This window comes from Olea europaea, chromosome 6, assembly GCF_002742605.1.
Source record: "Olea europaea var. sylvestris chromosome 6, O_europaea_v1, whole genome shotgun sequence".
Lineage (NCBI taxonomy): Eukaryota > Viridiplantae > Streptophyta > Magnoliopsida > Lamiales > Oleaceae > Olea > Olea europaea.
This window is the reverse complement of record NC_036242.1, coordinates 3,363,440-3,379,076: the sequence shown is the minus strand read 5'-3', so window position 1 is coordinate 3,379,076 and position 15,637 is coordinate 3,363,440. Positions and strand designations below refer to the sequence as shown.

General features: G+C 42.6%; 1 protein-coding gene across 1 annotated transcript; it reads right to left on the bottom strand.

Annotated features, from left to right (window-relative positions):
* Positions 1-11,621: 11,621 nt before the first annotated feature.
* On the bottom strand, positions 11,622-13,930 carry LOC111395521 (glucan endo-1,3-beta-glucosidase 12-like). The gene is made up of 4 exons (XM_023021543.1): positions 13,662-13,930; positions 12,708-13,178; positions 12,392-12,422; positions 11,622-12,296 (listed from the first exon to the last, which is right to left on the bottom strand). The coding sequence occupies exons 1-4, from the start codon at positions 13,726-13,728 to the stop codon at positions 12,113-12,115; spliced, it is 753 nt and encodes a 250-aa protein (XP_022877311.1). The 5' UTR covers positions 13,729-13,930; the 3' UTR covers positions 11,622-12,112.
* Between the last annotated feature and the right edge of the window lie 1,707 nt (positions 13,931-15,637).

The window sequence follows — 15,637 nt, the reverse complement described above, 5'->3', positions numbered from 1 at the left end:
CTGACCTGTTGGGACACATCCCGCGATTTACCTCCCTCACAAAGCTCTAGGAACGAGGCGGTGGGGGCTCTCAAGATTGAGGTTCAACCTTTATATATAAAATTGGAAGTGACACTTCACAGGCCACGTTCATGTCGAAAATTATATGCTTCCTTTAATCATTAATTAATTTTTCTCGAATTTCAAGTTTGCAATTCAGACTGGAATCCCAAACAGGCCAATTTTAAATTATTTCATGAAAATTTTAACTAATTCTAGTAAATCATGGTTTTATAGTTCACTTTTTTATTTTATTTTTTTTAACCATAAAACAATTCCTTTCCAAATTATGTAGACTACAAATATCGTTTAAACTTAGACCCGTTTCCATAATTTTTTAAAAATATTTAGTCAGATAAAGAGTTTTCAGAAGAAGTTAGTTTAAAATGATTTTCTTCAAAAACCCTTCTTAAAAAAAAAAATAATAAATAAATAAATAAAAATAAAATTTTTTACCAAACGAGCCTTTTGTGAATATGTAATTCAACACAAAGTTGTCATTTATAGGAAAGAAAAACATGTTTTTCCCTTGATGCTCAATTAGCAAGCAAGTATTCCCAAACAAGGATAAAGCCCGTATTAACATGTGGTTTAGTGACAGCATTTTAATTATAACCTTGGTACATGTAACTTAAGCAATATGATAGAATATGTTAACCTCGAAAATTGGACCTTCCACGTGGCCAACTGAGAGCTACTCCACGTATTCCTCTCTGCGCATAATCAGCGAACGGTCAAACGCACACGATCGGGACCAGCGGGGGTGGCGTCGGCCATATACACTCCGACGGTCAAGTTAGGTTTAGGTGGTCAGAACAGTACCCAGGGGTTGTGCAAAATAATGATAAGGGGGAGGAGAAAATATATAAGCTTGCGTGCTATGTAGTAAGAGTTTCATTACCTTTGCCTCTTGTCAAACCTTGGGTATTTATAGGTGGGATGAGCCGTTGGATGTGGGACATGGGTATACATCTGACGGTATGAGACGTCCGCTCATAGGTGTGAATCAGCCGCGTCTGTAGAGTGGGCTGATAGCTTATTTCTCCTGAGTTGAATTGACATAAAGTTGATAAGTCACATCAACTACCCTCATCGAGACGTCAAATCAATTTAAACCTTAGGTGCAGGGAGGATCTTGGCACAAATCTCTTTTTGAAATTGGCGACGGATCTTCTAACAGAGGTCCACTTCGGCTCGGCCTTGGGGGTGAGGCGCTTCAGTCAGGTCAGTAGTAGGGATCGCCTGTACTTTCGCAGTGTGCTACTAGGTTGTGGTTATTGGTGATATCACTTCGGAAACACTTCGCATAGGTCTTTATGAGGTTGGAATATATGGTGGTGGGCGTTCCGAGGTGGTTCAGATAGGGGCGTAACAGTGGTCCCCCAAGTCCAAGTATGAATATTTATATCATGGATGGAATTGCTTTCCTGATCGGATGTATATGCCTCTGTACTGAGGACAGCAACTCGCGAGAGCTTAGGAGTTGATCTTTTGCAGTAATCGAGGCCATGATCCCAGACAGATGTGCCAAAGTTTCGTTACTGTGTAGGAAAAACAATAACCGATGTGAGGTCGAAGCGCTGCAAGACGGGACGATTAGTAGGAAAAGAGGTTAACGTGACGACTGAGTCGATGACCAGGCTCGTGCTAGGCGCGTGTAGGCTATACGAAGCTGGACGAGGACTAATCTGCCATAGGTGCACTGGCCCATAGGGTCGGCGCATTGGGAGATTGGTAAAACTTTGTAAAGCTTGGGAGGCAACGCAGCGTCCGAAGCGATGACTCACAGGGGACTTCGCGTCAGGTGCGTCCAAGCTTTGTAAAGCTGAGTGAGGAGTTCATCTGCCACCGGTGCGCTGACCTACAGGACCGACACGTTGGAAGATGGCCAAAACTTTGTAAAGCTTGGGAGGGAATGCAACGTCCGAGGCGATGACCCACAGGGGACTTCGCGTCAGGTGGGTCTAAGCTTTGTAAAGTTGAGTGAGGAGCTCATCTGCCATCGGTCCGCTGACCCACAGGACCAACGTGTTGGGAGATGGTTAAAACTTTGTAAAGTTTGGGAGGGAACGCAGCGTCTGAGGCAAAGACCCACAGGGAACATCGCGCCAGGTGCGTCCAAGCTTTGTAAAGTTGAGTGAGGAGCTCATCTACCACCGGTGCGCTGACCCACAGGACTGACGTATTGGGAGATGGCTAAAACTTTGTAAAGCTTGGGAGGGAACGCAGCGTCCGAGGCGATGACCCATAGGGGACTTCGCGTCAGGTGTGTCCAACCTTTGTAAAGTTGAGTGAGGAGCTCATCTGCGGCGATTCAAACGTCAAATGATTTGACAACTGTTGCGTGTTTCCAAGGTGACAGTTTGGTGTCATGCCCATTCTTCTAAATGCATGCTGTGGCTATTTATTATTATTGATGGCTAGTTGTAACCGAGGTGATGCGTTTTAAGCGAGCGTAAAGGTCACAGCGACATCTTGGGCGTAGATCAATCTGGCGTTTCATTTCAACGGCCTAGATTGAAGATGCGACGAACGGCTTAGATTGATCGCATTTGAATTTGACGGTGGAGATCGGATTTGTCTTTCTATAAAATGAGGACTCTGAGGTTTTCTTAAGTTTTCTACCCTTGCGAAACAAACAATATATTTTGCTTTCAAGTCATTGGCGATTTTCGGCGTTTTCTAAGCTATTTCGGCGAGAGATTTGAACTTTCGGCTACCTTACACCATTTCCGGCTAGGAAAACCTTCAAACTCGTAAGTTTCAGTACCTTTTAGGACTTTTAAATCCTGAAAAAATGGCCTCGGAGGGGAGTTCTAGTTCAGGGAGGGGGTTAGAACTAGTGAGGTTGGATGAGCCCACTGTGGCGACCTTCTCAAAAATAGCCGAGAAAATAATAGGGGAGAAATATATGGAAGCGACCGGATAGCCTAGCAGATACTTCTATGCATTAGGGGGCATCGAACTACCCATCCAAATTAAGATAGGCCGACCTGGGGAGACTTAGGACAGAGTATGGGATCCCTGGTAGTAAAGATTTGATCCTCCCCGGGCCGGAAGAAAGAGCCTGCTACCCTAGACCGGGCTATGTGGCCATTAGCGAGGCGATCCTTAGGGCCGGACTTAGGCTGCTAGTTCACCCATTCTTTAGGATGGTGTTTAGATCCTATGGGTTAGTCCCAACGTAACTCAATCCGAACTCCTGGAGCCAAATGGTAGGCTCCTGGATGTTGTGCAAAAAGGCGTCATTATGGGTGGAGATGCCCCTCTCCGTCTTCCAGACCTTTTATATACTTAAGATAACTGCCGGGGGAGGGTGGGATAAGACTCGGGGGGTGGTATTACCTTACTTCATGGGGACCCATACTCCATTCGTGCTCGATCTGCTGAGCTCCATCAAAGAACGGAAGAGCTCGTGGTGCTGGGCCACAGGGCGATAGGACACAAGGGAGGGTGACCCCCCGGCGTCTCTTACGGTCCTGACGAAGTACTCAACACTTAATGAGTATAGTAGTTATTTTTCCTTATATTTCTCTTCGGTTCGAATTGTGCCTAACATTTACACTTCCTTTGTAGGTGCTCTTCCTCGGTGCGAGCTGTCATCCGAGGACTTCAAAACCATTTGTATCATTTATCAGTTGCCTCAAAAGAAGACGTCTTACTATAGGCTGATCCGAAAGAACATCCATTTCATTACTCACGATCTGATGGCATCCCAAGGTAATTGGACCGAAGTCTTTACCCTTTATTCTGAACTCTCAACACTTGTACTAATTCATCATTCGCTCTTTGTAAACAGCTTTAATAAGAAGATGCCTGTGTGCCACGAATTTAAGACCATCCAGAAAATGATGACAGAGGCACGCTTGATCATGCCAATGAGCACCACAAGCTCACCACCGAGGCACTGGAGGCCTCAAACAAAGAGAAGGCGGAGCTGAGGCTGAAGGCAGATGCTCAGTCAGAGGAGATTGTCTCTTTGAAGGAGGAGTTGAAGTCTGTAGGGGAGGTGGCAGTTCAGAACTTCATCGACCACTTTGAAGACCATCCCCTGTATGACGACTTCGCCAATTTTGGGCCTCTTGGAGTGCCCAAAGCTTATTGGATCGACTGAAAAAGGTGTACCCCACTTTGAACATCTCCTCATTGGAGGCAGAGTTCGGGGGGCCAACTGGAGGTCGGCCTGATAGGCTTGCTGAGGAGGCTCCGGAGGCAGCCGATGTAGAAGTCCCTCCAGCAGAATAGGGCTATCTTTTGTAATGGCTTCGGCCTCCTTCTACTTAAATTTATTCAATGAAATGAAATTTTTGCTAAGTATTTGTGCTTCTACTTTTTTTATTTTTTCGATCTGTTCATACTTGTATGAATGACAAGCGTCAAACTAATCGCTTCGTAACAATAACCAGTTAATGATTGCTGATCGGACTACTCAAGTTAATAAAAGTTAAATCACTTAAGTGAATATGAAGCAACTCTTAATGCTAACTTGTTAACAATTTGAGATCGGACTACTTAAGTTAATATGAAGCGGACCACTTAAGCAAACATGAAGAGCCCTTTAACATTAATCAGTTAATAATTGAAGATCGGATCACTTAAGTGAACCTATTGAAGGACTGATGAAACAATTTACTAATCGATGTGGCTCAGAACCGAAGTTTCATTACTTGAGATAAATTGCAGCACCCTTTACCAAGGCAATTCCAGTACTTAGTATGTTAGGGAATTTATAACTGAGATCAAATCAGAACAATCGATTCATTATACCACATCGAGATCGGATCGAAACAAAGGCCCATCATTGATAGTACTTCCTCAAGTGTTCGATGTTCCACTGATGAGGCAGCGCCTTTCCTGCCATGTCTTCAATTTCGAAGGTACCAGGTCGGGATTCCCTGCGGATGCAGTAAGGGCCTTCCCAGTTCGGGTCAAACACTCCTGACTCGATTGGTTTTGAAGATTGGAAGACTCTTCTGAGGACGAGGTCGCTCAGGCGAAGAGTTTTGTTTCTGACTTTGGAGTTGTAATAGTGGGTCATTTTTCGATGATACTTTGCCAAGTTCACTTGGGAGGCATCCCTCCTTTCCTCAAGGAGGTGTAGTTCGATTATTCGAGCCTCATCGTTGCTGATCTCATTGAAGTGTATCCGTCGATGTGATGGGACCCCAACTTCAACCGAACTCATGGCCTTAGCTCCGCAGGTCATGGAAAATGGTGTTTCACCTGTCACAGTCCGGCAAGAAGTTTTGATAGCCCAAAGGACGTGGGGGGGTTCGTCAATCCAGGCCCCATTTGAGGTATCAAGCTTCCTTTTCAGAGTGTGCTTGATAGTCTTGTTCACTGCTTCAATTTGCTCATTTGGTTGGGGGTGATGAGGTGTCGAGAAGTTCTTCTTTATGCTCAGTTCGTCGCATAAGTCTCGCATCTTCTTGTTGTCGAACTGCCTTCCATTATCAGACACTAAGGAGTGGAGAATGCCGAATCTACAAATGATGTTCTTCCAGACGAATTTGGTAGTATTCGCCTCGGTAATCCTGGCAAGGGATTCAGCCTCGACCCACTTAGTAAAGTAGTCAATGGCGACAATGGCGAAAGTTGCACTTCTTCTTCCTTTTGGGAGTGGACCAATGAAGTCAATGCCTTACTTGGCGAACGGCCAAGGGCTGGTTACTACGGATAGGCTCTGAGCAGGCTGTCTTTGTATGTTCGAGAAGCGCTGGCACTTATCACATTTCTGGACAAACTGGCAAGTATCCCTTTTCAGGGTCGGCCAGAAGTAGCCTTGACGGAGAACCTTGTGTGCCACAGTCATTCCTCTGGAGTGATTTCCACAAATTTCCTCATGGATTTCCCTGAGTATGTACGTGGCCTCTTCGCCTCCTACGCATCGAAGAAGCGGCGAGGCGAAGCCTCTCTTGTAAAGGGTATCTTCTTGTAGGACGAAGTGTGCAGCCATTCTTCTTAACTTCCTCACCTCGCCCCTAGAAGCAGGCAGTGTTTGATCCTTCAGGTAGGCGATGATAAGCTGCATCCATAATGGGATGCCTTGTATCCATAGTATCTCTTCACCTTCGAAAGTGGAGGGCTTTGATAAGTGCTCAATAGGGACGACCTTTAGCAGCTCTGAATCCATACTGCTGGCCAACTTTGAAAGGGCGTCTGCATGTGCATTCTCTAGACGGGGGATTTGAGTCAGTTCGAATCTTTCAAAATGAGGAACTATGTCCAGAACCAACTTCAAGTACGCAATCATGCTACCATCTTTGGCTGTGAAGTTTCCATTGACCTGATTTACTATAAATTGAGAATCACTGCTCGCTAGGGGCCTTCTGACCCGCATCTCCTTGGCAAGTCTAAGGCCTGCCAGAAGGGCCTCGTATTTAACAGCATTGTTTGAGGCTTTGAATCCGAACCTCACTGCACAATTTAACTTGTGGCCTTCCAGGCTTTCCAATACAATCCCTGCCCCAACGCCAGTCTCTCCTGAGGACCCATCTACAAACAGTTTCCATGTGGGGGACTCGGCTGGTTCCATTATCGCTTCCATTTCTGGGGTTTTGGCAAACTCAACCACAAAATCAGCAAGGGCCTGACCCTTGATGGCGTGTCGAGGTCGGAACGTTAGATCGAACTCACTGAGCTCGATTGTCCATTTTAGCAGGCGTCCTGATACATTTGTTTTCTACATCAGCTGCTTTAGTGGGAAGTTGGTGAGAACTTGTATTGAATGGGCATGGAAGTATGGCCTCAGTTTTCTTGAGGCTGTGATAAGGGCGAGTGCCAGTTTCTCCATGTTTGGGTAGCGTGTTTCAGCTGGAGAAGTGTTTTGCTGATGTAGTACACTGGCAATTGGCGTTCATTTTCTTCTCTGACTAGGACGACACTGACTGCTACGTCCGAAACCGTTAAGTACAGCAGTAGAAACTCATCCGGTTGAGGTTTCGACAAGAGGGGCGCCTCTCCAAGGTGCTTTTTCAGAGCCTCAAAGGCTTCTTCACACTTCGAAGTCCATTGAAATTTCTTTCCTTGTTTCAGTACATTGAAGAAAGGTAAGCTTTTATCTGTGGCCCTGGAGATGAAGCGACTGAGTGCGGCTATCCGACCGTTGAGACTCTGGACCTCTTTTGATTTCTGGGGTGACCTCATCTCTAGCAAGGCCATTACTTTCACTGGATTTGCCTCAATTCCTTTTTGATTGACAATATACCCCAAGAACTGACCCGATGCCACTCTAAAAGTGCACTTGAGGGGATTCAATTTCATATTATACTTTCTAAGTATCTGAAAAGTTTGGTCGAGGTAACTTACGTGTTCGGCTGCCTGGAGGTTTTTGACCAGCATGTCGTCAACGTAGATCTCCATGGTTTTGCCAATGAGTTCGGCAAACATCATTTTGACCAACCTCTGATATGTAGCTCCAGCATTCTTCAATCCGGAGGGCATGACTTTGTAGCAATACAGACCCCTGTCCGTAATAAACGACGTAGCTTCCTCATTAGGTCGGAACATGAGTATCTGGTTATACCCTGAATATGCATCCATGAAGCTCAGTAGCTCATGTCCAGCAGTAGAATCCACAAGTTGATCTATTCTTGAAAGTGGGAAGCTATCTTTCGGGCACACCTTATTTAAGTTCGTGAAGTCTACGCGTACCCTCCACTTTCCACTGGGCTTTTTCACCAGGACCGTGTTGGATATCCACCTTGGGTAGAGGGCCTCTCTTATAAAACTACTGCGGCTAAGTTTGTTCACTTCGTCCTTCAGTGCCTCATACCTTTCCGGATTGAGAGCACGCCTCTTCTGTCTATGGGGGGCATAGGAGGGGTTGATGTTAAGGTGATGGCAACTGATCCTAGGATCTATTCCCACCATCTTCATGTTTCCATGCGAAGACATCCAAGTTCCCTTTCAGGAAGCTTATCATCTCTACTTTTGCTTTAGGGGACAATGACTTTCCTATACACAAGACCTGACTGGGGTCTTCTGGATTGGAGGGAAAAGTCTCCAATTCTTCCATTGGGGTCGCATTTGGTTCAGAGTCAATTATTCAGGGATCTAACTCATCAAGGGAGTGTCGTTGTTCAGGGGCCTCTTCCATGTCGACGTCTCCCTCTTGTTCAGAGGTATGCCCTTGTTCATGGGCATCGAGCATTTCCACGTTCGTACTAACTTCAGCGGGAACCTCAGTTAGGATTACATTAATAGTTCGGGGCTCGAACTTTCGTAACGAGTTTAAGTAGCATGCCCTGGAGCCCATCTGATCGCCTCGAACCGTAGCAATCCCATGTTCGGTTGGAAATTTCATGCACAAGTAGTGGATGGACGTGACAGCCCAAAGATCTTTCAAAGCGGGTCTGCCCAATACTCCATGATAAGCCGATCTATGATCTACCACCAAAAATTTCATGAAGTGCTGGGCCACTAGGGGTGCTGAACCCATCCCGACGGGCAGAGTGATCCGCCCTCGTGGGATGATGCTGTCCCTAGTGAATCCGAATAGTAGGTCGGTCATGGGGATCAACCCATGTTCAATTTGTATTTTGTCAAAAGTGGAGCTGAACAATATGTTCACGGAGCTGAGCATGCGTTTTAATTCGTTCCTTGCCACTACGGCTCTTACAACCAATGCATCACAATGGGGGTGGTGAATCCCCTTTGAGTCTTCCTGGGAGAAGGTAATTGGGGCCATCCTATCTGCTGATTGTGACTCGTTGACAATGTAAGTGATCATTGNTTCCACCAGCTCGTCATATGTGGAGGGATTCTTGCTGTGCACGTCCCTCCAGAACAAAGTGTTCATGTTGTGCCCACCTTTCAAGGCTGGAAGGGCTTCTCTGTCAGTGACCTGTTCGCAGTAGGTGATTTCGTCTATAAACCTGGCGAGATAGCTTTTCAGCATCTCCCCAGCGGCCTGCCTCATATCTTGTAGGCGTTGCACTAGTGCCTCTCCTTCCCTGCGTGAGAGGTACTAGTTCAAAAATGATTTCTTCAAATCTAGCCAACTTCTGATGCTTAGGGGAGAAAACCTGCTGTACCATATTTTGGCGGCCCCGCTTAGTGTTAAATGGAAGACTCCCCTTAGGCTCATCTGTGTCATGTACTTGGTGAGGTGCTTCTCCGAGTCTCCCTTTCCTTCATACTTGGGGATCTTAGGGGGCATGAAATTTACTGGCATTAGAAAGCTTCGGATCTCCCTTGAGAAAGGGAGGTTATCATCATCATCTTCAATCTCATAAGATCGAAAGGGCCCATTTGACCCTTCATCATCTTGAATGTTCTGGGGAGGTGGAGGCGCTTCTCCTCGACTTCCCCAATCGACTAGGTTCCTCATGTCCCTCCTATTTCTAGGAGGAAGAGGAGGAGCCTGCTCTTGTTCCTGATCTGGACGAACCGATCTTCTCATCGGACGGACCCTAGTGCTAGGGTCCTCCCCTATCCGGTCAAAGACGTTTGCCGATCTTTGTTCCTTGTATTCTTGAGGAAAATTGTCCCCCAAGTGTGGTTCTGATGGTTGGCTCCCTTGCACATAAGATGTGGCTTCGACGATCATCTCTCTTTCGAGGGAATGTTCTGTATGCCGGCTCATGTGGCCTCAGGAGTGAGATACAGGGGCTTCCCGCACCGGATAAGATCCTTGGGGCATTTGATAGCCCTAATGACCCTGGGCTTCCATGAGGAGTTCATGCATTGCCATATTCTGAGCTGCGATATCTCTCATACCCGTAGCTATCTGAGCCATTTCTTCAGTGAGTATGGCTGTTCTTCGACCTCGGCGACGCAGGTGATGTGGTCTCTGATGAGTAACATTGTTATGGAGTACCTCTTCCTCAGAGGCCTCTCTCATGGGGTTGTCGTCTTCATGGCTATAGCTCATCCTATCTTCTCTTTCAAGGGTGGTGAGAACTTGGATTGTAACTCGACTTTGTTCTTTCTCAAGAACGTCCCATTTTCAGGGTTAGTCACTAGTTTTCCGATAACTTCTCCGGTGGAGAATGCAGAACTTCAAACGAGAAGTGTTCGCACAGACGGCATCAATCTGTTGACCTCGAACATTGGACCTTTCACGTGGCGAATTGAGAGCTACTCTACATATTTCTCCCTACGCACAATCAGCGAACGGTCAGACGCACACGACCAGGACCAGCGGGGGTGGTGGCGGCCGTATACACTTCGACGGTCAAGTCAGGTTTAGGTGGTCGGAACAGTACCCAAGAGTTGTGCAAAATAACGATAAGGGGGAGGAAAAAATATATAAGCTTGCTATGGAGTGTTATGTAGTAAGAGTTTCATTATCTTTGCCTCTTGTCAAACCTTGGGTATTTATAGGTGGGATGAATCGTTGGATGTGGGATACGTGTATACATCTGACGGTATGAGGCGTCTGCTCATAGGCGTCAATCAGTCGCGTTTGTAGAGTGGGCGGACAGCTTGTTTCTCCTGAGTTGAATTGACATAAAGTTGATAAGTCACATCAACTAGCCTCATGGAGACGTCAAATCAATTTAAACTTTAGGTGCAGGGACGATTTTGGCACAAATCTCTTTCTGAAATTGACGGCGGATCTTCTAACAGGGATCCCCAAGGTCGAGGCGCTTCGGTCAGGTCAGTAGTAGGGATCGCCTGTACTTTCGCAGCGTGCTACTAGGTTGTGGTCATTGGTGATATCACTTCGAAAACACTTCGCACATGTCTTTATGAGGTCGGAATATATGGTAGTGGGCGTTCCGAGGTGGTTCAGATAGGGGCGTAAGAGAATATGTTTGACATTGGAATCAATGTGATGACTCTTTGTTAAAAAGACTCCAATACTTTAGTCGACCAATTTTCAGAAAAGAAATTAATGACAATAGAAATCTTCGAGTTCGATGGGGAGTAGGATCTCATTTCATGATGTCTTTTTATTTTTTTCTTTTGCATGAGACGATTTATCTTACACAAAAATTAATCGTGCAAAATTTTTAGTTGCTTTATACTGTATAATAAGAAGAGGTGTCTAGATCCAGCGAAAAATAAAATAGAATACTCTATGGTGTTATCTAGACTCCAATTTATAAATTTCTTGTTTGTCTCACACACTTCTTATGAGCTTGGTCTTCTAAACTCAGTCATCGCCTAAACCATGAGCTTAATGCATGCTTGTTGTATTAGCTCGATTAATCGTAGCTTTAGTCACTTGTCAATTATAATTTTTATTGTCACATCAGATTGTGTGATCCGAAAATGGCACATCATTGTAGAGTACCTGTTTGGAGAGGCTAATTTGATCGTAGTGAAATCAAATTTTAGCGGACAATCATACTCATAGCCCTCAACTCGTGTTTGAAGAGCAGACTTATGTTGACCAATAAATTTTCGTAAGCAGCTCATGCCCTTCTAAACAATCAAAACATTTGCTATGGTTCACCATTTTAATGATAAAAAAGCTTTCGATAGTCACATGTCGAAGATGCTTGACTTGACACAACCATGTCATGCCCCGAATGAAATGAGAGCTAGGCTAAGTGGCTAACACTTTACACCTCTATTCGCATCTTTTCCATGGTTGCCTAAGGTAAAATCTGAACATGTACTAGAGTTGTTGATGCAAGAAAAAGAGAGATAAACACACTTTAGTACAACATAAAACTAACAAAACTGGTAAAAGAAAGACACAATGACCCAATGATTCACCATTTTTGTTCCAAAGTCTGAGAAAATCTAAAGGCATGGGGACCCTTCCAAAGTTCATCCGTAGAACACTGCCTTTTACACTGTTCCCAATCAAGATTTTCATATTCAATTCTCAGAAAAAAATAAAAAAATTGTAAAACTAAGAACAAGAAAGTTGTTCAGCACTACAAAACCAGCAAAATTCTTCCTCTCTACATATTCTTTCGTGTGATTTTCACCACAAAGATGTCACTTTGGCAAGTGATTAAAAACAGCACCAATTTGACATCATGGCCTCTAGGTATGTCACTTGCCTGCAAACAAATGTGAATTTTTCTATATTCTTGTGACCAAACTAAAAATCTGTCCTTGATACGGATATTCTTTTTTTTTTCGCAGATAGAAGTCATAAAGCACTGTTGGATCAACCTAAATTAGTAGTTGCATCTGATTTTAGAACCAGAAAATGAATGATTAATATCAAGATGTAGTGAAAATCATGGAAGTTTCTTGGAATTGCAGGTGCTGAGCTAAAGGGGTTGATTGGTCCCGCGCCAAAAACTCGTGATCCAATTGAATTGGTGGCGTTCAGTACTGATGAACTCGTGCTGCAAATTTAAATGCTGATGAGGTTATGTTTTCTTGATAGATAAAGAAAATAACAGAAGATGGACTAATAGAAATATTAGTAGTTAAAGTTCACCTAGTCGATGGATATTGACATGTATCATAACCTGCATAAGAATAAAGTACATTTAATAAAGAAAAAAGATTACATAAAGAAAATGAAGTGCTAACTTTTCTTTTTTCAAATTCTTTGTAAGAAATTATTCAAAATTGCATCGAATTACGAGCTAATGGGTAAAAGATTCTAAAGGTCATTAAATTTGTTACATTTTCAATCAACTCGATCACTAAACTTCATTTTATAACAATCGAGACAAATGATCATCTCGCTAATAAGATCTAACTAGCATTATAAAAATTGCTTATTTTTTGCTTAAAACAAAATAGCTTACTTGGGTCAGTGCTGGTGGTTACAGCAGTGCCACCAAAATTGCAGCTAGCAGGGATTGGATTCTTCTGATAATAGCTATTGAAAGCGTACGAGGCATGATCACGCAATGTGATCGGATTGTAGCAGCTGCCACCAGGCTGAATTGCCGAACAATCAGCGCCACCATAGCCACAAGCATAGTCTAATGAAACTTGTAATGCAGTTTGTGACACGGATTGGCTAGCAACACACCAGCTTCCACTGGCCGTGGTGGTTGTGGCGGCGGCCGGTGGCATTATGGGATTGGCTGGATTGATGACACTAGGCGAGTTGGGGCCAAAAACTGTCGGATTCAGTACTGGATTGGTGGTGGTCGGAGTATTGGGATTGGCAGTTGGAACTGTAGTTAGTGGAGTAGTAATGTCCATCTTTCTTGCAGAAATCGAGGTAGAGGTGTCCAATTTTTTTGTCCCTAACACACTCTCGGACAATACTGAACAGAATTAAAAGGAAAATGTTAAAATTTAGTCTATTATCATGTACAAGAATGTCAATTGTGCTTGACAATTGTAATCATGAATAAGAATCACTGTCCTATACAATGATGAGACTCCAAAAAGCAAAATAAAATAAAATAAAAATAAAAATAAATTACCAATAGAATTTTGATGATCTAAACACTGATTTCATCTTTAGAAGCCATTCAATTCTTAAGAATTTAAATTTAAATTTCCTAAGTTTGGAATTCATGGAAGAAAATAGACAGAATCTATATGTTTGATTTAAAATGCAGTTCATAGAATCTATATACTCCACTCCCAAACAATCGATTGAAGAGAGAAAGAATCAAGGAAAAAGGGATTCTTAGCTTGTAAATCGGAGAATAAGATTCCTATGTTAAAGCCAACAATCAAGAATCCATACAGATGTAGAACTGTAAACATTTAATGAAAAAATCCAGGAAAGATTTATTTACCTGAACAAATTATAAGAACAGACAGATTCAAGAATTTCAGACAACTAATAAATACTCTTCTATGCATGCTTTCTTTCTTCTTCAGCTCTTTTTCCAGTGAGCTCGAGCTTAGGTTGAAACAGAAAAAAAGGGACAAACTAAACCAAGTCAAAACATGAGCATTCTTTGCAAAGGGAAGGATTTTGTGTCTATCATCATATGATATATATGTATAAAATACATATCTTGATGACTATGAAAAAATCTTTGTGTCGAGTCGTGTGCGTGTGCGTGTGTNATCATATGATATATATGTATAAAATACATATCTTGATGACTATGAAAAAATCTTTGTGTCGAGTCGTGTGCGTGTGCGTGTGTCTGAGAGAGAGTGAATGGGAACTTAAGACATTGAAAGAAGAAAGATGGTGGAAAAAGTTGGAGGAGAAGGGTTAAAATTAAGGCAAAGGACTCGAACCTTCAATTTTGCTTACAATTTTATCTCCAACATTTTTATTTAGTTACTTTGTTCTCAACCTTTGGAAAATAGGCGTCAATTGTCCAATAGATGATTTTCAGCCATTTTTCATTGAACCTGCATATTCAAAAATTAAATGACACAATTCTCTTGAAAAATATTTACCTTGTTTGGTACCCATTATATTTAGAATACATTTTTTTTCTTTTATTTTCAATCACACATCCTCAATAAAATAATATTACATGCAATTTTTTATTTTAATCATAAATTTTCTACAAAATACTATTTCAAAATGCATTTTAAACCAAAAAAATGGACTCAAATAGGCACTTAGTGTCCTTGAGGGACATCTATTGCTTCTTTTGATCACATCTTCATGTAACCAATAAGACGAGCCAAAATTTTCATAATTAAAAAAATGAAAAAAAATAATTAAAATATTGTCATTCTCCACCCCCCGAGCCTTACCTTTAGACATCATCAACACCTACCAACACGACCACACCATTACCATTACATCGTCATCATGCTGCCGCCGCCCGGGGAGGGGGTGACACAATGCTATAAGAGTTGAATTGGCAACAAACAAAGAGATAATTTCACCCTAATTTTGGCTTTACTGAGAGGAGTGGTGTAGTGGAGGTGGCTGTGGTGATGGCGATGGGGTGAGAGGAAGATATTATTAATTTTTTTTTAAAAAAAATTTGTGTTTTTTAAATTCTTTTCTACCCTTTTATTTTTGCTTTTTCTGAGTTTTTCTTTTAGTAATCTAATTATATATAATGAATAACAATTTTGTCCTTTTTAAGTTTGGATATGTTGGTCAAATGGCTGGAAATTATCCATTTGGATGAATTGAATGGATCTTATTTTCTAGAGCTTGGGAACGAAGTAACTAGAAAAAAACGTTGGGGCTGAAAGTGCAAAAGAAACTAAAGTGTGTGGACCTTTTTCATAATCTACCGAGAAGACGGTGAAAGAGGAAGGAGTAGTTTGGAATTTAAGAGTGGACCTGTGGGGCTGAATTGGTGATGATAGTAATGATGGTGATGATACGAGCAATTTTTCTTTTTCAACTTTTTGTGTTTTAAAACCAATTTATTTTTTATTTTTTATTTATAGGACTCAATCTAGTACCCAGAACCAGAAGCCACCCAAAGTGGAGGAAACTGAATAAACACTATAGGTAGTTATCTTGTACCATTATATAGAATTAGGATAAATTTAATAGAAAGACTTCATCTTGCACTTGATGACCCTTTGGTCTCGTTCAAATTTCAACATGTCATCGATTCTATTCATTTGGGTTCTGACTGCATCAAGTTATTAAATTACAGTACGAGTGAGTTAGGAGGAAAAAGTAATGGAGGTCCTTGGACTTGTGTATGTACTTGGTTAAATGTTGTAGTGATCCTCGTTTTTAAGAAAGTGACGTGTGACCAATTTATCACACACTAGCTTACTATGCTTCATTTTGTTTGGCGAATGACTACTATTGACAAACTAAGACAACTTG